Consider the following 24,391-nt stretch of genomic DNA (forward strand, 5'->3'; position numbering starts at 1 on the left):
AATAGGAGATCTTTTTGATATTTTAAAAAACTGACAGTGGGCTAATCTCAAATAGAAGCAGCAAAGAGATCGCCTATCTGTAATAGGGGGTCTCTTAGTTTTTTTTTTTTTTTTTTTTTTTTTTTTTTTTTTTTTTTTTGTGCTGGTCAGTCACGTGACTCACTGTGCACCTTAATAGATCCGCCCCTGATAGTATATTCTAATAAAGTGAGTTAAAGCTATTCTTTTTAATTTTAATAAAGAGTGCTAAGGACATGATTATATGCGTATTTAATTTCAAACTCTTAGTATCATCTCAGACTTTACGAGTTACTCGTAATATCTAATACATAGGAAATAGATTTCGACCTAGAAATTTGTACTTATTGAGTAGCTTTCTAGTTTGCTTCTAAATTCACACTACAAAAAAAAACAATTTTGATTCCTGAAATCAATACTATTCGTAATCCGTATCTCAATTCTCACACAGTACAAATGTACAATAGATTCTACTAGAATCAACCATTAACAAACTAGTGCCGGCTAAAAAGCCAGCAATAATTCTGATTCACATATGGGGACCCAAAAGAAAAGATAGATGAATATTTTTGTTCATAAATGGTTTCTGATGAGTTACATGTAGCACATCCCTAAGCTATCTCCTTACTTACAAGTGCCTACAATTTAGCATGTAAATTAAGCCATCACATATGGACATATTCTTCTATGTTTTCTACTGTATATATTGCACATGGTAGGGGCCAATATGGTGCCCCTACTTTTAAAAAATAAAAATAAAATAAAAATAAAAATAACTAAAAAAAATAACTAAAAATAAAAAATAAATGTTGCTATTTCATCTTATTTTATCAGTTTAATGTACATTTGTCTTATAAATTAATATAAAGTGAGTGCCAATTGGTAATTAGGGCATGTTCTCATTGACTGAACTCAGCTGAACTGAAGTGAATTGAACTGAACTCAGATGAACTGAACTGAACTGAACTGAAATGAATATTTTATAAGAGAAGGAAATTAGGAGCTGAACTGAGCTGAACTGAACTGAATTGAGCTGAACTGAACTGAACTGAACTGAGCTGAACTGAACTGAATTTCAACGTAAGAGAACAGGCCCTTATACTCATTGAAAAGAGGTTTTAGAAGAAAAAAAATTATTGTGAGAATGTCTCATACAAGAAATTACCTGTAAAAGACATAAAAAAAAAAATTAAATTTAAATTTTATATACTACGTATCATAAAAATAGCTTTAAATAATATATGGACTAGACAACATATAAGAAAGAATACGTAATAATCACACAAAAAGATGAAATCATTAAACTTTATAATAAAGAAAATTCCTATTTAATGGGGTTCTTATCTTAAGTAACAAATTACGATTTGGAAAAGTAAGAGCAAGTGGTCACACATCTAATCATTAATATAAACTCTAAAAACCACACAAATATATATATCCACCTCCTTTTGTAAGATCCTCTAGGAATAGGGAGACAACATTAACATGGCCTAAAGGCCAAACATTACACGCACAAAACACACACATCCGACACATCCCCCGGCCCCCTAAACCCTCTTTTGATTTTTGAAGATAAGAAATATCACGACTTGACAATTTAACAACGAAATGTTGCTCATCTTTCTATTATAGGGTATAGTCACACCTTTAATTTGTGTAGAGATATGATCTATTGTCATTTGGATGGGGGTTTGTTTTGTTTTGATGGATATCGTAGAAGGGCGGAGTTCTCCTTTATTTGAAATATTCTCGTTGATCAATATATATAGGTATACAATTTCTCAAGTCTCGTATTATAACAATAACAGGATATCTATCTATAGATAATTAGGTCATGTCCTTTTGGATTTACTTTCACTTCAACTTATTTTAGTTCATTTCAATTCAATCCGAAATTGTTCAGTTTCTAATGTAGCCACTTGAGCTTTAAAGAATTGAACATGGCCGAAAACACAATGCCATTATCTTATATTCTGTAGTAGAATATTCAAAGAAAATCTACATGCATATTCTCAATCAAAATAATACACTCTTATATTAACCTGAACTAACTCGAAAAAATGTGAGTTATATTGATAATCTTATATCATCACAAAGCTAATCATATGAATTCTTTGTACACTCGTATTGCTCATCTCCATGTTTATCTTACATTGGATAAATGTTACTAGCTAACACTTTACACTTTCTTATCAAGCACTGCACCCTATAATCCTATCTATCTACTAGTAGAAATTTTTAATCAAAATCAAATTTACCACATAATAATCACGACATTGTTGATTGATTATGTGAGGAATAAGTTGGGGAGGAAGATGAGTAAGCAAGTGACGAACTATTAGATGATCCTTGCCGAAGCAACAATTGGGATGGGGTTACTGATTTCGTTGAGGAATTCGAAGAATTTTCTTGCTTTTTTGAGGTGTTGCTAGTTGGCTTGTAGAGATCATTACCTGTTGTAGGTTCATGTTTAATCTCCTTCAACAACACGGCTACATCTTTCATTGTAGGTCGATCCTCTGCTCGATTACTCGTGCATAGCAATGCAATTCCTAATGCTTGGAGCATCTCTTGAATTTGTGTATCATGATGGCCTTGGAGCTTTGAGTCAATTATATCAACAGGGTCTTTTTTACTCTTCAAGTGGTCTCGAACCCATTGAATAACATGTTGCTCTTCCGGAAAGGATGGATCAACAGGCTTCTTTCCGGTGATAATCTCTAGCAAAACTACACCATAACTATACACATCGCTCTTCTCCGTGATCTTCACAGGGCATGCATACTCTACAAACCACAAAGAATACACAAATAACAATTTCAATCATAGTGACTCAAGGAACTACACTAAAGACATTGTAACTAATACAAATAAGAATTTAACAAATATAAGTTCTATACTAGAAAAAAGAACTAGGATAGAATTTTTGAAACATACCAGGAGCAAAGTACCCATATGATCCGGCAAATTGGGGAGTTTCGAACAATGACCCGCTTTGATCTTCCACAAGCCTAGCAAGGCCAAAATCAGCTAAGCAAGCCTCATACCGGTCACCTAACAATATGTTGTGTGCCTTAACATCTCGATGAACAATTGCTGGCACACAATCATGATGCAAATAGGCAAGTCCTTCCGCCACACCCAATGCTATCTTGAATCGCGTCTCCCACTCCACCACAGCGTCTGTGCCATTTCCACTCTCGTGTAACAATGCACCAAGGGTACCATTGATCATGTAATCATAAAACAAAAGCTTAGTCTTCCTATTAGCTGCCCATCCCAATAGCCTAACAATGTTCCGATGTCTAATCCTGGCTAGTGTGGCTATCTCCGATGAGAAAAACTCAGCCGAGGTCTTATCTGATGACCGAAACTTCTTGACAGCGATATTCAAGTTCGACGGTAGGGATACCCGGTAGACAACACCGGACCGCCCTCGGCCAATGATATTGCCATTTGTCATGCACCTTGCCACATCAGCTATCGAGAGATCAAGCTTTTGGTACAATGTCACCTCCCAAGGCGAAAACATCTCCACGTCCTCATCGGCACACTCCATGTCATCGGTGTGGGCCCTACGTAAGTACCGTGCCCCACCGAATATAACATAGAGGGCAACCAAGAAAAGTACACCTCCCACGGAAAGAAGCACCGCCATCACCACCCTAGCCCTCCTACTGGCACCACCCTTCCCGGCGGCGGCACACCGCGAGTCACCAGCAACGCAAAGAGCGGAATTTCCTGCGATCATTGCGGGCGGAAGCTTCGTAAAGAGCGGCGTATTGGGCACATTCCCCGAAAACTCATTATTGGAGACATTCAACACCACAAGATTTTGAAGGGCACCAAGAGAATACAAGTCCCCGGACAACATATTGTGAGAAAGGTCCAACACCCCAAGCTTAGTGAGAGCCGAGAACTCCGACGGAATTTCACCGGAAAGTTGATTCCAGCTCAGATTAACCGCAATCTCAAGCCCCGGAATATTCCCAACGGTCGCCGGAATCTCGCCGGAAAACTGATTATTGCTAAGATCAATCATTTGAAGCTTCGAACAAGACCCAATTTCACTCGGAATCGACCCATTGAGTCTATTTCTACTCAAATCGAGCTTCGTGAGTGAATTAAGTGACCCAATTTTTCTGGGTAATTCCCCTTCAATTTTATTATCAGAAAAATCAACAAATTGAAGAGAAGAAAGGGTGCTGAAATTTACCGGCAAAACCCCAGAAATGGAGTTGGAATGCAGGTCAAGGAAGGTGAGATTCCGGCAACTGGCGATTTCTTCCGGTATTTCTCCGGTAATCCGGTTATCTCCAAGATCGAAAAAGTTCAAATTTTGGAGCCCACCAACTGTTCGAGGAATTGCCCCAGTGAGTTTGTTGTTATTTGCCCTGAATCTTATCAATGAAGAACATTGTCCCAACTCATTTGGGATAGGACCCGACAAATTATTGGATAGTAGCAGCAATTTGTTGAGTTTTTGAAGCTGGAAAATCCCTTTTGGTATGACCCCAGTTAAGCTGTTTGATGAAAAATCAATGGCTTCCAAGTTCTTGCAGTTACCCAAACTTGCTGGGATGTTGCCTTCTAATTTGTTCTGCCACAAAAAGAGGAGAGAAAGATTGGTTAACTGTCCCAACTCAGTTGGGATTACACCAGTTATTTGATTGTTGTCAATCTCGATGTGTGTGAGGCTTGTACATGATCCCAAATTTGATGGGATAGGCCCTGAAATCTGGTTCACACTCAGCTGAAGTTCTTGTAAATTTGTCAGGTTTCCAAATGATGCAGGAATGCTGCCTGTTAATGAGTTCAATGACATATCAACAATAACAAGATTACTGCATCTTCCTAACTCAGGAGGGATTGTGCCCACCAATGAGTTCTGCCATAGTAGCAAGTTCTGAAGCTTCTTAAGGTTCCCCAAATGGGGTGGGATCGAGCCTGAGAGCGAGTTTTCGTAAAGGTAAATGCTTTCGAGATTAGTACAATCACCAATCTCAGGTGGGATTTTGCCTGAGAGAAGGGCGGTGTATACGGCCAGGGTTTCGAGTTTCTTGAGGTTGCCTATGGTTGAAGGAAGGGAGCCTGAGAGGCTTGTTTCAGCTAACCCAAGCATGACTAAATTAGTACAATTGCCTATCTCCAAGGGCAATGAACCTTCAAGGTTCTTGTTTCCACCTGCTCTTATTACTGCTAGATTCTTTAGGTTACCTATTGTACTTGGGATTGTACCACTTAGTTGATTATCATAGATGATCAACCAAGATAGGCTTGTCAAGTTTCCGAGATCGGTTGGTATCGAACCTTCAAGGTGATTTGTGTTTAGTATGAGTTGTTCTAGCTTAGGTAAGTGGCATATTTCACTTGGGATTTCACCATTTAAGGCATTATCACTTAAGTCTAAGGACCTAAGCTCTTGGAGTGACCCTAACTCTTTTGGGATAGTACCAGTAAGATTTGTTCCTACTAGGGAAAGTTTTGTTAAGGTCAATAAAGAGGTGAAATTTGAAGGGACATTGCCATATAAATCAACATACCTCAAGTTCAACTCACTCACTTCATTCTTCATGTTACAAGTAATCCCAAACCACTTACATGGTGTTTGATCACTTGGATTCCAATCATTCAACACCTCAACTGATCCATTTAAGCTCCCTTTCCACCAAAGGAGCGCCTCGCCTTGTGGATTCACGGCGAGGGCTGCTCCAAAACACGTCGAAATGACAACAACAACGCGTAGTAGATCGAGGAGGATGTGGTGGTGGTGGTGGTGATGCCATGGGTGATGTTTAACAAACATTACAATAATTCAACCAAGGAAACAAGAACAAGAAAAATGATTTAACAAGCTAAGTAAAAAGAATATAGCTTGTACTCCTCCCTAGAAGAAGCTACAAAGTCCAATGAAAAAGAACAACACACACCAAAAAAGGAAGAGAGATCGAGGTAACTAAGGTAACTAAGTGTAGTTGTTAATGTTGTTGTTTGTGTTTTTTTTTTGTTTTTTTTTTTTTTTTTTTTTGCAGGTGGAGGAGTTTAGGAAGGAGTGAGAAACTTGAGTTTGGAAAATCCCATGATAATAATAATAATGCTAACTAGTTATATGTGAGTGTGAATATTAAACTATATTATATAAATAGTTAAATACAAATGGATTAATAAAATGGAATTAGACCCAGAATCTCCGGATCCAAGAACAGCTAACTCCATTATATTTGGTTTTAGTTTAGGCAAAGATAATTGGAATTTTTATTTGTTCATGTCTGAGATGTGGGGTGGAAAAGGGGGGAGATTGCAGTGTTTTTTCTATAAAAAATATATGTTGAAAGTGAGAGCAGGGTGAGCTGTCTTGTTTTATTTTTTTGTTCACTTTAAACATTGTTTTATGTTTTATTTCTCAATATAAGTCTGTAGGATTATAAAATCCTTTTCCGAGTTTTTTTTTTTTTTTGTTTGATTTTGCCGAAAGGAATAAGATTGTGTATTTCTAATCTTGGTTAATCTCGTTTTACTGTAGTAAGAATTATATTGGACATTGTTGTTTAATGTTACTTTTTATGTTCCACCAAACGATAGGGACAAATGAATGATGAAGTTACTTCGAGAACAGATGAAAACAAAACTTTTCTGAATGATTTGTGGATATTAATATTGTACAAATACCTTTTTCATTCATTCAGCCTTGATAATTGATGCTTTCTGCTGCTTTGTACTTCTCTTTATTATTCTAAATTTTATTTAAATTAATGTACAACAATATGATGATTTCATATGAATAGATAGAGTGATGGAGTATTGTCAGTTGCATGGCATATGCTCTGTTTTAGCAAAAGAGGGATCTGAGTCATCCTTGTCATGTGTACTTCTTATATTTACAATTTAGGCTCATATTTATTTCTCATACTTGGTTATTTTTGTGTATTCAATTGAAAGAAAATGATTTCTTATCCTCCCAAAAAGAAATAAAAAAGTCACACAGTTTTGGTTGTAAATAGGTTAATCACTATGTGATGGGACAACCCATTCCCTTGTTTGATTGTCTTATTTGATTGTAATTTGGCAACTAAGTACAATTTATTTACTTGATCAAGCTTTTTGGTATGATTTAATCCTTAAGGATCCTGCTAAATATATTACCTTTTTCAACAAATCATATCATATGGTTCAAATTTATTTATATTTTGGGGCCTACTATTAAATTTGCTGCTTTTAGATATCATAAGTGAAACATTATTAGATTGCTATAATACAGAAGGGTTTTTTTTTTTTTTTTTTTTCCGAAAATTTTACAACAGTATGCTCTGTACTTGATTATTCATTTTCGAATTGAGAAAATACTGTGGTGGAATTAATAAATTTGTGTGAGACAGTCTCATTTGGAAATTTGTATTTGGCTTAATAGCACTCCAATCCTCCATAAAGTACATAACACTAGTAGTTTTAGTACACATACATCAGAAATCAAGATCTGAAATTGAAGAAAAGCTTCAACAATTTAATGAGACAGTCTAAAGTGACTAATTTCTTAAAAAATTTCTGATATAACAATAGTGGTAGTCTGGTAGAAAATGCAGAGTTTAATATTAACAAGCACTAAGTTACCACTAAAAGGTTGGTCAGAAGACTAGCAGCTGCTACATACAGTATCAGATCCATCTTTCAATTATAAATACTTTAATTTAATCACAACATCTCAATGTCCCTGATTTCATTTCCCCTAAAACAAGTTTATTATTATAATAATACCATAGGATTTTTGTAATTATGCAGTAGATTGTAGTCATTGTACTACCAAATAACAATTAGAAAAGAGTGTAACAGATCTTGAACATTAATTAAAAAAACGTAAGTGAAAAATTCAAGATAATAGTCAATCTAAGATCTGATCATACTGTAGAGAATAAAAGAGTGTGAATTATTAATGTTCAATAAAATGTGAATTTATATGAATATATCCTATTAATGACAAAAATTATATATAAATAGTTTGATTGAAATTTATAGATTTGTTTTTTCAAAAAAAAGAAAAAAAAAAGAAAAAAAAAAGGAAGAAATTTATAGATTTGTTATCCAGATTTGTATTTGGTTCCCCTGATTTGTGTCATCATGGGATCCAAGTATTATGAGATTTATGACTAATTGACCTTTTTGTTTTATCTTGGTGTGACCGTGTGACTACTGAGAAATTGAGACTACATACTTGTAATTTATTAAAAATAAAATTGTTTACAAAAAAATCAAGTTAAAACGAGTTCTTAATTATTAGGTATGTTATTTTAGCATTTTTGTAGAATATCTGACTTCATTTAGATCTAATTTGACTTGATTTGAATTCCGATATAGTCTGATTCAATAACACTTCATTTGATTAATAATCATTGAAAGTATTCATATTAAATTGTTTATTTAATGTATTTTTTATGTTAGTTTCATACGAATTGAAGTATTCCGTACTATGTATATGGAAAAATTATTATAATGTTCTTGGTATATAATCACTGGTAATCTAGACATTCATGCACTTAGATGGATCAGATGATTTGCATGCGAGACAAAAAAATTCAGGCTTCATAATTGAGCCAAAATCCGACTTATGTATATCGAATATATATTTATATATTAGCTTAGGAGAAAACAATCATTTTATGAATGAAACATAATATAAATTGACCATCTGGATCTTCATTTTGTATGAGGCCTCTCCCTCCCTCTCACGTGACTATATATGATAAATTGATAATATTGATTATTCAGTGTTATTTTGTTACCTCCTAACAAGTGAATAAAAACACACATTCATATTATCATATATGAGATGCGACACAATTAAAACACAAATTCACACATGAGACAGAGACATTGTAACATATATTGCTATGTACTTAGTACCAAACTATGCATAAATAAGGTCATTGATAATCATTAATAGGATTAAAGTGGAGTTTTACTCTTAACACAAATACATTAATGATGTGGGATTAATAATAATTACATCATAAAATTAATTTTGCACCATCTTTTCCACCAATTATTCATACAACATCACACGAAAGGCGAGTTGCATGCAGCGCATGTTATATACTTAGTATATAAGTAACATAACTAATAACTACGACTATCACACATAAAATATTCAAGTATGAACAAATTAATCAACTAGTACGAATATTTTGCAATGCAACAAAAGTAGAGTTAAAATAGATTTGTATCGTTATACTTTAAAGATCCAGTCCATGTGAAGTTGAGTAAACTGCAGCAAATGGGAGCTAAGCTGTGTACGTAACTATCAAAGTGGTCACGTATTCATGTATTTATCATATGTTTTGGCCTTTCTATAAATTCCAATTTGTTACACTATTTCTTGATGTGTGTATGCTTATTTAGCAATTGTGTACGTAAAATCACTTCAATTCAACCTCTCTATCATTGGCCCTTCGAACTAATACAACTACAATAATGTTATATGCAATTGTGTGCATGCATGTCTAACTGTCTAAGACAAGAATGACGGGCTTGATATATTTTTTAAACACCGAACGAGTAACCCCTGACCGACCAAGTAATTCTGCCCTAATCGACTGAGTAACCTCTAAGTGATCGAATAACTTAATCCCTGACCAAGTAACCCCAGTCAAATGATGTGACCAGCTATGTATGAAACTTTGTGTTAAAATTATTCTAATAGTTGAAAAAATCATCACGAAATAACTAGGGAGTAATACACTAACAATATATTGAGTGATCAGTGTAAAATAGTGCTTAAAAAAGTAAAAATAACTTCAAAATTTTACTCCATACATATATATACCAATTCAACAAGGGGGAGTGAATAAAATTAAGGAATGGAGTAAGAGCTCACATAAAAGATATTCCAAACTTAGATTAGCATTTTCTTAATTAAACAAATTAAAAATAATAATTAGGAGCAGGAATCTTAGCAGTTGGCACATGACCTAAGGAAAAGGGGAGAATTGTGGGGGAAAGTTTAATGATTAATTAAGTGGAAGATATTTAAATAATTGGACCTCCTATGTATAAAATAGAAGTATCGACAACAAAGAGTGTATAAAAGACAAAGCAATGAAGCACCCACTGCATCAAAAGCTGACGAAAGTTTGGTAATTAAGCTTCCCACTACGTACTTACTATATTATATCTTGAATTAATTTTTAAATTAACTCTTAAAATTATAAATTAGTGCCAACTAACTTAGACAATAAGTTTTGCACTCCAATCACTAAAAACATACACATATACCCTTCTCATTACTTCCACCATGCATCAGCATTGTCACCTCTCCTCTTTTATTTTATTTTTGTTTTTTACTTTTTTTTTTTAATTTTTTTGAATTAAGAAAAACAATGCATATTAAATTTTATAAAGTATTGTTTATATTATAGCAAAGTAATATTATTGCAATTTCTTATGAGTACCTTTTTAGTGCCTAATATAATTAGCATAAAAGTAAGTCCATGGTGGCTGGATTTAGAGAAAATAATAATAATAATAATAATAATAATAATAATAATAATAATAATAATAATAATAATAATAATAATAATAATAATAATAATAATAATAATAATAATAATGGGTTCAAAATAAAATTGATAAAGTTTTACTGTGTTAAATGAACAATTTTTATATTAAAGTTCTCCAAAAAAAACTAAAAATTAATGTTTTCCTAAAAAAAGTTATTGTAATGTAAATTCACAATTTTACAAATTTAAGTAGTATCAATGACCCTTATATTTGGCAATGTAACTTCACTAATACGTACATAAAACACTACTATGAAAGATAATCATTGATACATACAGATACAAGTACTACGCATGTGACAAACTTTAATAAATGTAACGATATTACTTAGCTTGCATGAATGCTCGATCATTTTAAGACAAATAGGGTACCCGAACCACCGAAAGGGATCACCACTTGTAAATACAAGCATACAATCCACTTAATTTCTTAAATAAAATGATAATATAATTAAGAATTTCAACACTGATATAACATGCCGAATATTATTGCAAATAATTGTAACAAATTGTTCATGAAGGGCTATAATATATGATAAGATTAATTTAGAAAAATATCAATATTGTCATTATATAGCCCCAATGCCCTAATGCCTATCATTATAAAATAGACAAAAAGATTAATTGGTTCCAAATTATAAAAAAAAATTTAGAAAATGAACAACCCATAGAAAAGACTGCTGATTGCAAATGGTACAAATCATTAGCTATTCATCACAATATGGTACTAAAAAACACACAAGATCTAGCATGAAAATTACTAGGGTCCCACATGAAAAGAAGAGTCTATGGTACAATGAAGTGCATTTTGCTAATAAAAACATGTTCATCCAATATGATGATACATTACTACAAAGTTTAATTATATGGTTATTTTTTGTTCATATTGAAACATAAATTGCCCCTTTTTTCTCTCCAATTTCCTCCCATTTTTTTTTATGTTGGTCCTAATTTTTAATGTCATCTTCAAGCAGATCATGTGTATCATGGCCCTATGTGTTGTTTTCTGTAACAAAAAATGATTGTGTTTTTAGGCCTTAGAAATATATCATAATGTATGTGCAACACATACATCATACAAAATGATGTTAACAATTAGTACAGTTTTATGACTTCTAAATTATAGTTTTTTTTTTTTTTTTTTTTGACAACAACTTCTAAATTATAGTTGAGGTAGTGATAAGGTTGATTGTATATTGTGGTTTAACTTAGCTTGGACCTGCATGCCTCCTTTACTTGGGGCGGAACTTCTTTGGGGCAGGTATGTATATATATGTTACGTTAGTGTACACTATATGTGGTGTACATATGTGGACCGGGGTAATGGTTGGTCGAGGTGGTAAAACCCTCACCTTTCAAACTCCGATCAAGGGGCTCAAAGGTTTGAAAATCTAATAATGATGATATAGACCATGTATTATATATATTTTTTTTAATAGAGACCATGTATTATATGGTTTGTGCTGATTCAAGTGATATTTGAATACCAACTAAACTAGTTTAATTGATTAAAGAGTTCTCTTTTCTACTCCATGATAAAAACATATGTAATTTTAGGTAAAGATCATTTCTAAGTTGTTTCATATCTACTGTATATGCATCTTGAATTAGATTTTAGCTCTTACATTTTTATTCAAAGCAAAATGAAAAAGAAAAAAGGCAAAAGACTCGTTATTTGCAACGGGATTTTTATTGTTTTTTTATAAAGACAGAATTCTTTTGAGAACTAATATAAACTTAGTCTCTCATGTAAAAGGTTGCACTAACAAGTAATAATGCATTGCTCTTTAATTTCAACATCATATATTTAATTTTAGCAAAATTTAACACGAAGAAAACATCTTGTAAAGAATATTATTTAAAATTATCTTAATAATGTTTTGCTACCACAAACTAATTTGTGAGTGTCATTTTATATTTTCCATGTAGCAAAAGTTTGCATAGTTTGAACTTATATAAGATTATTTACTACGGAGTAAGAAATAAGCCAAAACAAGCTAATTCAAATTGAAAAAAAATTGTGTCTAATACTCTAAATCTCTAATGTAGCAATGTCCAATGGCAATGCGTAAAATGCACTCCAAAGTAAAGATTATAGGAAGTAAAGAAGAATGGGTTAAGTATAACAACGCTACTAATTAAGTGGCCCCTATATAAAGGCTACTTAGCCAACAAATGAGGCCAAGACAACCTATTACCTTTAACCTGTCCACAATCCACATGGGGCAACGCATTACAATGGTATTGTTTCTCAATTTCATCTATCTTTCACTTATTTGTTTCTCTTCTCAATTATCACAACTTGAATAATGGATATAAATGTATAATCCATTTGGTATTGTATGAATATTTATCGTTTCAAGTAGTGTGAATGTTCTTTTTTGGGCTTCTTGTCTGAGCTATGAGATTTATGTTCTCGATTTGTGGTTGGATAAAGTATTGTCGTTCTCATCACCATGACAACCCATCGTACAAAGAGCTTGTAGTGAATAATTCACACGTGAATTAAGACTAGATGTCTTAAAATGAAGAAATAGAGTGGATTTCTATGATGAAATATGCAGCTCAATTTATATGTGGTCAAACTCTCCTCCGATAACCTAGCTAATAAAAGAATTTATGATGGGATCAAAGTAGATGAACCCGATCTATTATTAGAACCCAAGGAGGTAATCCATTACATTGATTGTGGGGATAGATGCAATGACAATAGAAAGCTCCTTATATTACTACCCTAGCTAGCACATTCCAATCATTACATTCAAACCACTTCAATCAAAGGATTATCTCTTTGGTTAAAGATTCTTCTACTATGAATTAAATTAAGTACAATATATAGTGGAGTGCTATTAGTCAAAAGACAGGTTACAAAGTTAAATGAAGACAATATGCAACTTCAATCAAGATAACATTTATTACTTGTATTAATTACTAAGATGACTTGATAAAGTGTTAATATAAAATTTGTATGTACATGGGGACGATTAAGTGTTCATATCATGCAGCTAAATAATGACCAATATAAAATGACTGATTTACAAAGTGGATTAATGATTATAAACCTAAATAGGACCTTAGACCAGTCAAGTTCAAGTTTAACTAAACAATTTTTGCTGCCCCCTCCTTTTCTTGATGATTGGATGTACTTTCAAAGTGATTTTTGAACATGGATTATTGGGGTATATAATTATACATAAATTAATGACAATGTCATTCAAAAAGAAGACATTTACCAAGACCTTAATTTTATTGACCAACATCTATGTCTCCTCTTTGTTTTACCACGTCTCCATCATACGGAATACTATTTACTCTATAGATAAATAATTAACATTTTCATCTGATTAAGAATTGTATTGAATGAACAAATAGATATATTTTTTTTAGTATGTGAACAATACATAAAGTAGAAAGAAATTGTATGAATCATACTCGCAATAATCATACTTCCCATACACTATCTTTTATCAACTATTGCTACATTCAACTAATGGTTTGGTCTTTACTCTTTAGTATATGATTTAGACAAGCTCAAAGAACAATGTTATATCACCCTTTAATTTGGAACTTTTGACTCACTTTTTTTTCATCACCCATAACTTTTCATTATCCATGCTCAAAAGATGAACCAAAAATAATTCATATGAATAGTACAAAAATGGAAGGTTCACGGTCGAAACTAACACTTTTTATTTTATTTTTTTTTTTTTAGGAAAAAAACTAACACTATTTATAATTAGTATGATTGCGTCAATGCACATTAAAAAATCAAAACCACTATGATATTTTATTATATGTTTATTACTATGAAGTAACACTTTTTTTTTGATGTATGTATAATTCATTAATTCTCCCCTTTTCTCTTTAACGTTACACTGATGAGCAAATATTGATTGAACTTTCAACGGTATATTGGAGATAAAATTGTGCACTTAACAATTTCCCTACCTTATAAAAAGTAGGAAATTGTTCTTATGAATAGTGCACGGACCATAATACCCTTCAAAATGTTTATTTACTTTATTACCCCCATATGATGAAGTAGAGCTTGGTGACTTCATTGGTTCATTAAATGAATGAATTTGAAAGACCCATCAATTAATTAGAAATTAAATGGATGGAATATGAAATAATAAAGTTTAAAATTCTTCATATTTAATTGGGGTTATGGTTTTTAATTGGTGAAGCCAAGGGGCAAGGCCCAAAGGAAAAGCAAAGAAACTACGAGCTAGAAAACAAAAGAAACACAAAGAAAAACAAACTAACAACTACTCCCATACTCAAGAACCAACTTAGCTAATCTTCGGAATCATCCTAGGAATAGCCATGCCACGTAAGTCCTCCAATAAAACGGTACCAAGATTCGTCGACTGGTTTGCAAGGTTTTATAGTTTAATTACATGACAACATTAGTCACTGGACAAAGCAAATTAAAGTTGTTGTTTTATGTGGGCATTTTTTTCCCCTTTATTTTGTGAAGGTCAAAATTAACGACTTACCCATAATTGTATTTAAAGGACATAGAGAATAATAAAAATTAATCTATGATTGTGTTGAATGTATTAGGAAGCTAGAAAACCAAACTGACTACAATGAAAAGGGAAAGAAAGCAAGAACGGATTCAAGGAAATTAGCATGGGTGAACAAAGAGGCTACAAGTGGAGCTGCATAGGGCTAATTTTACTGAAAAAATAAATTCTTAGAAGCATTTTGTCCAAGTTTATTTTCTAATTCTATGTCAACTTTTAAGCATTATAAATCATGCATGTATATCTGAATATATACTGAGTATTATATATTAATGCCACTACTATGTATTGTGATGTACCTTATACAGCTATATGTTGTACTTTGTTGTTTCCAATTAGGTCAATGAGTGCAAAAGATATATTAGTTTTGTAAATTCCTATATAATCTTTATGTAAAGCTAATGGATGCTTTCTCTTCCTCCATACTATAGTATTTGGTATTTCCGTGTCAAAAATCTTGTGCTCTCCATGTGAAGTGCAAACACAAGCCCTCTTAAGCAATAAAGAGACATATATTCCTTACCAGTCCATCATCAATGTGAAGTGCAAACACAAGCCAAGAAAAATTAAGTCGAAAGAGTTGGACATACCGCGCGCAACGCGCGCGTTGGCTGCCCTAGTTTAATTAAAAGTCTCTCTTTTATTCCTTTGGTGGATTAAATCTTTCTCCTTTCGGCTAGATAGAAAGCCTTTGACATGTGATTCCACAGAAGAATTGAACACTACATAGTATGTTTGAATGTTGCTAATATGGTATACATATTAAAGGTTACTTAGCTCTTAGCATATGCGAAGTATTATGCATGGTATCAACATTATAGATTTGAAATAATCCATCGTGCATCAAGTGAAAATTTGAATTTGGGATGAGTGTCCATTTATTTTGACTCGAATTGATATGGTATATACCTCGTAGAGTTGACCACTACTTCCTATGATTGAATTTGTGTAACATTAATAAAGGAGGTGAGAATTTCAACATGTCTGCTATACATCTAATTGTACCTCTATGGAATATGAATTTAGTGTGTACGATGTGCCTATACAAGTATACTAATATATATTTTTGTAACTGCAAACAATAACTAAACATGTTTAATTACTTAATAAGTGGATGATACATTCGTACATGTAAACATGTTGACCTAAGAGCAAAGCCAATAGATGCCCTCTCAATTTTTGATGTTTAAGTTCTTTATTTATGTCTATCTCTTAAACCTCACCCATGACCAACTATATATTATGCCCTAGCTCTTACCCTTAACCTCCCAATGGTTACTAATAACTTTTTAGTCATGGTTTTTCTTAAAACTTCTATCATACCACACTTCACACACGAATTCCTCTTTAAAATGTGATTTTGCTAAAGGGAAATATATAATAATTAAAAACATTCAACTTTTGGTACATGGGCATGATGCCAAATTACCAAGTAATGCCCTTTTTTTTTGGAAAAGGTGAGACATTTAATCATTAGAAAGCCCTATTCGCAAGAAGAATTCCTAATGTATTAGAAGAAAAAATTATAAGCAAACTAGAATTATTATAAATATAAATACTCAAACTACCAGATTAGTACAAAATGACCTATGTTAGCTATCCTATCTGCTGCACGGATTGCCTTTTGAGTAGATGTGTGTGATTGGATACCGAGTGAGAAGAGAACACATGTCTTTGATAATGTTCAATCTGCCAAGATACTGCTCAAACGTCTTCTTTTATTCATAAATTATCACCTTCACTTTCAATGTCATATTGAAGAACTAGTTGGACTCCTTTATGAAGAGTTGTAACTTTTACTTTGAATACTTTGTTTTGCCGAGGTTGAACGTAAAAGTCTTGATAAGTGCTCCTCTTGTATCTCTGATGATGACTTCTGCTACTGTTGAATTATAGAGAACCAAACCGTCAAAGTTGCTATTTTGGTCATGAGAATGACCAGCATTCTCCACTGTCTCTCCTAGATCACCCCTCTTATGTTTTTTAATGAAGTTATTATTTAACACTCTCTCCTCATAGCCAACCAATGGCTTTACGATTTTACTCTAATAAATCATTGAATTGATTGTGAGATTTCAACACTAATTTACTCAGTGGCCAGGCTCATGACTCATGAGGGTTCAAGCAAATTCAATATACTTCGTACTAGTTAGTGGGTTGAACACTTGAACTAGTGGTGTTCTGATTGGGCCTAATGAAATTTCAAGTTCGGCCTGATTTAATCTCTACTGGGTTTTGTGAGAATTTTTGGGCCCAAATCTTAAAATTATGATATTTGCAATATTTGTTTGTGCACTGTCGCCTACATACGTGATTATTTGCTTACATCGACCACATAGTCCACATTTGACCCCTCTAGTCCACCTATTATTCAGTAGATTTTTTTTTTTTTTTTTTTTTTTTTTTTTTTTTTTGATGGGTGAATAAAATCAACTTTAATGGAGAGCTAGTGAATGAAAATATGAAATATCAAACAGCTGATGAAATAGAGTTAAACTAGGTTAGTGTCCATGCGAATATGCGATGCACAGATTTAATGACCAAAAAAATATGGTACAATATGTGCGTCGCATCATGCATTAGTAGTCTCTACTCATGAAAGATTGACCTAATTCAAACATGAAAGATTCAGGCAAAGTTTGCTTTAACAATTTAGCATGAGGCATGATGATTGACACATAGTTTAAACAAACTCGACTCATGTCTAACTCTATTTGAAAAAAGTGAAAATGACGGTCTCCCATTAATCCATAAAATAGAAAACCATTATTTTGGCAAAGACGAACCAATTGGTTGTTGGTGTAGCGGTGATTTAGACTACATTTGGACACTTGGTAGAGACTAAGGACAACTCGTGTTCGATCCCCACAACAACAATTGGAAAGGAATTGGAACCTAACCACCAAAAACTGATCTCTAAATACGAATTAGCTCAAAGGGTGAACCGCGTGTAACAAGAAAAAATTATCAATTCAACAAGCCCACAAACTTAAACTCTCAATCACTATTTCACACTCGCCCTCTCCAAAAAAACGGAGTCGTATTTGAACTCAATTTCGAAGTTGAAAATGGCGGGCTAATATTTCTCACTTTCTCTCTCCTCTCTCCTCTCTCTTCCTACCTCCCATGGCTTCCTTCCATACCAGAGCAGAAGTAACTGTACTCTCAATGTTATCCGAGCTTCGAACAGTTTGCGACAAAGGTATCGAAATTCATCACCAAAATACTGAATCAGTTTTTGCCTCTTTTGGGAATTTTCTACAATCATACCGATCCAAAGCTGAATTAACTGTTCATAATCAAGGTATTCTTCTTTATTTTCACTCTAATTTTGTTGATTTATGCTTGAATTTGATTTTCTGTTGTGATTTTAGGGTTTACGCTTTTGTGTGTGATTATGTGTGTTTGATTAGGGTTTGTCGAAATAACTTTGGCTTTATTATGAGTTGAAGAATTCTTGGAGATATTTTATGCTTAATATGATGATTTTTGGGTAAATAATAGTGATGAAATGATTTGAATTGCAGTGAAATTAGGGAAATTCAAAGTTGAATTAAGAGAATTGGAGGATGAATTGGTCAGAGCTTTGGCAGGTATGCCTCTTTAATCATGTTGTGGCGGCTTTTTCGCTTATAATTCGACATTATTGCGTTTGTTTATTGGATAGTGAAGATTTTCAATTGCCATTCACTTATAACTTGATGTTATGGTACGAGTATCTGTCAAAAATCTATCTTTCGCAATTTCCTGTGGATTGATATGTTTTGTAGGGTTTACTGTATGTCTTAATACTTGTACATACATGACATCCATAAACCTTGCGATTCGATTCTGGTTTGTAGCTTATGTTGGTTGCAACACATCAATAACACTTTGTCTGATGATTGTGGACTGTGGCACATGGTTAATGTGAGCTTCTTCTCAAGTGGTATATCCTTTGTTTGTACCCGAGTTACAATTGTGGGGTGATACATGTCATACGTCTAAGCTAATATTGCTTCCTTCATAAGTATCCGAATTGCTTTGGACTTCGGAAGCTAATAAGTGTAATATTTGTATTTACTTATATTCTAGCAGTTGTTATGAGGGATAAATTCCAGATCCATACCATAGCTGCTGGATGATGTATGCCTTATATAATTGTATTGCAATTTGCAATGCATGGTTGGGGTGGTTCTGTGTCATAGGAGTATATATTGAATGGGGCATACACATGCTTTTATTTGACCTCGTGTATTATTATTGTTTACATGCTTCATCATTGTTGCTATTTAAGTAGCAAGCATTTTGATGCAATTTTCTTTGTATTGATGTTATGTTTGCTCACAGTTAAGACACGGAATGAGGCCAAGCGGATTACAATAACAGACTCCCTTTCCGAAACAATTGTAAAAGTGGATGAGCTTCAAAAAATTGTACAAGATCAAGCAGCTAGAAAAGATGAATATGCTTCCATCCTGTCTGAACAGTCAAAAGGTAAATACCTTACTGTAGTTGAACTAATTTATGCTTGCCAAATATATTTATTTGCAGAGTTAGTGTATTAGGTTTTTGAATCCATGGAAATGTGAGTTATTAAACAATCATGTGGCTGCAAATGATTATGCTAGTTGGTTAATGATTATATAAATTTGTTTGTACTAAGTGGCGTAAGTATATCACATACTTCCTCTTCCAAAATAATTATCCACATCCCTCAGGTTAATATAGGGGGGATTCCCCCCCCCCCCCCCCCCCTCAGTGGTCAGTTGCCTTTGCAAGAATATATAATTGTTGTTGAAGTGCGAGTGGATTTCATACAAAAGAAATACTAGAAACAAAGTACACACCATGGTATGTTAAGTAATTGCTTCACTATAGACTAGGTTATACTCCCTCCGTCACTCTGATCTTTAAAGTTCTTCCAATTTTATTTTTACACATTTGCCAATGATATTTGAAATCATTAATATCTCTAAGTACATTTTATTAAAAATTATAAAAGTTTGAAATTCTAAAAGTACTCATCGATACGAATCAAACAAAACTCCACTTGACCATGTTTTTCTTATATATTGAAGAGAATTTAGATGATTCTCTTAAGTTGTAAATATTATATAGATACCAAATAGGAACAACATTTAGGTTCATAGGTAGTACTCGTAATAGTTTGTATCCAATGCTCATTTGTCTCTTGTTATAGCAGTGTTATGGTGTATTTTAATGTTAGATGATCAAGCTCCTATTGATTCTTGCTTATTAAACCACACATAATAGCTAATCAAATGTCAATGTTTATACTCTTCTATATGTGCTGTGCTGAAATTGAAATTCTATAGGAACTTAGAAAGTAAAATGTCTTTTCCTACTAGGGTTTCCCTCCTTGACTCCTTGTATAAGATTAGTGAGCATATATACCCAGAGTCCCTGACAAACAAAGAGTGTCATTATCACACTTGAATGGGGAAAAACTGACAAAGCAAGAAGAGTGAAGTGAATTTGATCATTATAGTGAGATCATTTCTTATCTAGTAGAATACAGATATATTTTGAACTCATGGATCTCAATAACAATATTTGTTGTTTTACTGTTTTACGGGTTTTCTTTTGTATTGTTTTTGTTTTAATTCTTGAGATTTCTATATCTTATTCTTTGTTTTTTTTTTTGTTTTTTTTTGTTTCCAATAGCAATTGCTGAATCTGAAGAAAATAGTCGGGAAGCTTATAAGAACAGAGAAGAAATACAAGAGGCATTTAAATGGTACAACAGGGTACTTGGTTTCCGTATTGATGGAGGACATGGTAATTTTAAGATTTTGATTGTTTGTGGAGCATGTGTTCTTGTTGCTATGCTGTAATTATAACTCTCATTATTGTCTTTTGGGGCAGGTGTTACATTCACTTTTACTAACATCAACAAAAAATGTCCAGCTGAGGAGTATTCTTTCACTGTTCGCCATGCGAATGGAAAGTATACTTGTAAGTGCTGTGGTGTAAAGAATGTAAAACACATAATTGGGATAGCTAATAATATTGTTCATTGATTATTTTCTTTATCTGTGATGAACATGTCGTTGCAGTGCTTGTTTCTAAGCCACACTTAAAAGATATAGAAGAGCTGGTCCTTCAGTTAAACAAGAGCAATGGCCTATTCAAATTTGTTAGAATTATGAGAGAAAAATTCCAGGCTACATTATCAGGTACTCTCAAACCCATAATGTTATTACTCTTTTAAAGCACAGATGGTAAACATGACAATTTTTTATTTATTTTTTTTATCCTGTGTTGAAGTTGTGTATAATTGTCACATAATTCTATGGTTAATTTACAAACTTATTGTTGTCCTGTTGCTACATTTTTTTTTTTGGAGCTGTTCACTTTTTGCTTGATTTAAAATGATAATACAAATACTCCTGCATCAGTTAGCTTGACAAATTATTTGGTTGGCTATTCTAATATATAGTTTTCTATTTTGTTTCTCAGGGCCAATGTCTCACTTCATATATCAAGATCAAGATTGTACCAGTATCTCTTTATCTGCTCCAGTTTCCTCAGGTTCAATTGATAGCAGAAGTAAATCACCGCTCCCACTTAGAGAAGTTAACGGAGATACTAAAAAACTTGAGCATGGAAAAGGCACCAAATCACCTCATCGCTTCCTATCTCCTCGACGCTCACCTCGTCTTTTGGTAGTACTTGAGAACACCTTTTACTCATTTTTTTATCTGTTGTTTTTGCTGTTCCTTTCTTTTCCATTGAGGTTTGCCTGTGGCAGTGTGCTTGCACAATGAAGCTTGCACAATGAAGTGCATACATAAACAATCATCACTAATCATAATTGCCTCTTAGACGAACAAAATGGGTTCTTATTGATTGTGTATGATGTTTTGGGCCCTTTGGCTAGGAAAAGAGAACTGGTTTAAGGATGAACTCATCTTCTTTTCGGGCAGCGGACTCATAGGTGACTTGTTGAAACCTAACCTTTGCCTGTGTATCTATTGAAAGACATTAGAATGACCCTAGCATCAAAGTATTATAGGTCCTAGTATGTATGAGTATATGACTTTCTTAAACAAAATTTTGTCCACATTTTTTTGATTTACTATATATTGTTAAGTGTCCTTTGAAAAACATATTCAAGGGTAAACCTAGTAAGATATTTTGTACACTCTATATCAATGTATTATAACGAATTTTCAAATTAGTTTTGAGCTTCTTATTGTGTTCTTTAGTAAAAAGTGACTTATGGTTTTGGAAAAAGGTAGTATGGAGGTACATTATTAGGTAAATTATAACTGTGTTAACCTTATGAAAGGAATGGAGTACAATTTGATGTTTCACATGAGATTTATTACAATGTTGCATTATGATATAGTCAAGTAACATGCAGACAGAAAAAAAGCTTTACCTTATGATAGGCCAAAAACCTGTGATCAGCATCTTTTAGTTGCTAAATTTTACGTACGAGTATAAGGTAAGTTCATGATATATGATACTTTGGCAAGGACCAATTGGTTGTGCCTATACTGTTGGTGGCTGTTTTTGGATAGCTGTTTGGCTGAAGAAACTTGGGTTTTTATTGGAAACGGGTTTGGTGGTGGTGAAATGGTCAATTATTTGTGATTGTCCAAATTTCTGATCATCTGAGAATATGAATATTTCAGGATTTTGGAACTTTTCTCGCTTTAAATTAGGGCCAAACAGCATTAAATTATGATAGTAGAATTAAATCACTTGATTTGGTTGAAAAGGCCATCACCGATATTCCTTGAAAATCATGGAGATTTTACATCTCCTCCCCCCCCCCCCCTACACCTGCATCATCACTCTGATCATCTCCTCGTTTCTGGTAGTATGGTAGTTTCTGGAAACACCACATAAGCCTGTGTTGCTTGGCTTCATTCTTGATTAATTCAGCGAACAACAATTCTATTTTTACCTCATTTGATGTTCTTCTGTGGGTTCATATGACTGTATATCCATTTTAATTTACCAAGAAGTATTAGGACTGTTTCAATTTCTCGAAGTGTATTCTGAAAGAATTGAGGGTGAGGGTTGGTTATACATTTCCTGTCTCTGTTTGAAATTGTGATAATAGAATGCTATGGACTATGATGTGGATAATTAATTCAGTGTTGCACTTGCACATTGCAGGGTAAAAAACCTAGAGAAGGATGAACACGTATGCTATCCCCAGAAACTGGGGAAACGTATTTTATGGGAAGTAATATTAACTGCTAGTTACGTGGTAAGATCGGGCAGATTTGGCTGACAGGTTGTGTGAAGTTTAGTCTGCAGCTGTGGAGACTGCAGCTGCTGCCAAGATGCTTCAAGTCCTACTCCTTTTGTGCTGAGGGTTGTAAGTTGAGTTCCATTATGTGTAAATATTTGTCGTATGATGTGCTTTCTGTTACTTCTACTTTTCTGCGGTCCTGCCCTTAGTTTGGGCACTTTGAGTCTTACACTCGATGGACATAACAAAATAAGTTTAGGCATGGTTGGTTCAGAACTTCAGATACACTAAGACATACTGTAATATTCTTTTATTTTGGCAGGTTTTTACGGTAATATCTATTGTGTTAGGAGTTATTAACTTTTGGAGGTAATTAAACCAGCAATCTTTTTCAAGCCTAAGATGGTGAATAACTGATTGCGATGAACAAAATATGGTATGAGTTGCTCTACAAAAATGTTAAAGAACTTTCAATAGAAGTAAAAGAAAGTAGTATATAAAAACTAAAATCACATTCTACTAGTACCATACGATTCTTCATATTTTACTAGAACCGTTCTTAACCCTGTCGTAGGTCAGTAACATATGATCTCATGATCCCAAAATCTTTATTAGCTTGATAATACTGTATGCTACCTGTTTTTGTGATGGCATCATTTTATTAACTTAGGCAATTAATATGCAATATTGTAGATTGATGCTATCTTGATGTAGGTAATGTCACTGATTATTCGTTCATCTCTCTTATAGCGAGTTGATGTACTTTGTACTATGCTAATTTCGACAAAAGATTGTCAAGAATGCTCCCTCAAAATCAAAATCAGAACACTGCTCTGTAGCCTCTGTTCCAAAAAAGTTTATATCAGTTAGATATAACTTGCTACAATCAATCAATCAATATCCTCCCTCCTTAGCTCCTTATGTTCTACCTTTCTTGCTTTAGCAACCACCCCATCCCCCCGGCGCCTGTTTCTTGTGTCGAAAAACTCCATGTTTCCACACCTCTTAAAGTTAAAAGGTTATACAATATTGTACACCTTGTTGTAAATTTGTAATATAATGTTTTCCCCTAGGGTTTGTGGAGG

At 33.3% G+C, this 24,391-nt stretch overlaps 2 protein-coding genes across 2 annotated transcripts; one reads left to right on the forward strand and one right to left on the reverse strand.

Moving 5' to 3' along the window:
• Positions 1 to 2,033: 2,033 nt before the first annotated feature.
• Positions 2,034 to 6,340, reverse strand: LOC145597513 (uncharacterized). The gene is made up of 2 exons (XM_081653701.1): positions 2,956 to 6,340; positions 2,034 to 2,804 (listed from the first exon to the last, which is right to left on the reverse strand). The coding sequence occupies exons 1-2, from the start codon at positions 5,822 to 5,824 to the stop codon at positions 2,287 to 2,289; spliced, it is 3,387 nt and encodes a 1,128-aa protein (XP_081509827.1). The 5' UTR covers positions 5,825 to 6,340; the 3' UTR covers positions 2,034 to 2,286.
• Positions 6,341 to 18,129: 11,789 nt separating this feature from the next.
• On the forward strand, positions 18,130 to 23,651 carry LOC145599074 (kinetochore protein SPC25 homolog). The gene is made up of 8 exons (XM_081655485.1): positions 18,130 to 18,398; positions 18,622 to 18,687; positions 19,424 to 19,570; positions 20,762 to 20,875; positions 20,963 to 21,052; positions 21,154 to 21,273; positions 21,557 to 21,762; positions 23,228 to 23,651. Exons 1-8 carry the CDS (start codon positions 18,221 to 18,223, stop codon positions 23,249 to 23,251), a joined length of 945 nt encoding a protein of 314 aa, XP_081511611.1. The 5' UTR covers positions 18,130 to 18,220; the 3' UTR covers positions 23,252 to 23,651.
• The last annotated feature ends 740 nt before the right edge of the window (positions 23,652 to 24,391 follow it).

Source organism: Chenopodium album, chromosome 20 (genome assembly GCF_948465745.1).
Source record: "Chenopodium album chromosome 20, dcCheAlbu1.1, whole genome shotgun sequence".
NCBI classification, from domain to species: Eukaryota; Viridiplantae; Streptophyta; class Magnoliopsida; order Caryophyllales; family Amaranthaceae; genus Chenopodium; species Chenopodium album.

Coding starts and splice junctions, on each gene's coding strand:
- LOC145597513 (XM_081653701.1), bottom strand. CDS start 5,824: ATGTTTGTTAAACATCACCCATGGCATCACCACCACCACCACCACATC. Junction 2,805..2,955: donor ATATGGGTACTTTGCTCCTG/GTATGTTTCAAA, acceptor TGTGGTTTGTAG/AGTATGCATGCCCTGTGAAG.
- LOC145599074 (XM_081655485.1), top strand. CDS start 18,221: ATGGCTTCCTTCCATACCAGAGCAGAAGTAACTGTACTCTCAATGTTA. Junction 19,571..20,761: donor CCTGTCTGAACAGTCAAAAG/GTAAATACCTTA, acceptor TGTTTCCAATAG/CAATTGCTGAATCTGAAGAA. Junction 21,053..21,153: donor TGCGAATGGAAAGTATACTT/GTAAGTGCTGTG, acceptor ATGTCGTTGCAG/TGCTTGTTTCTAAGCCACAC.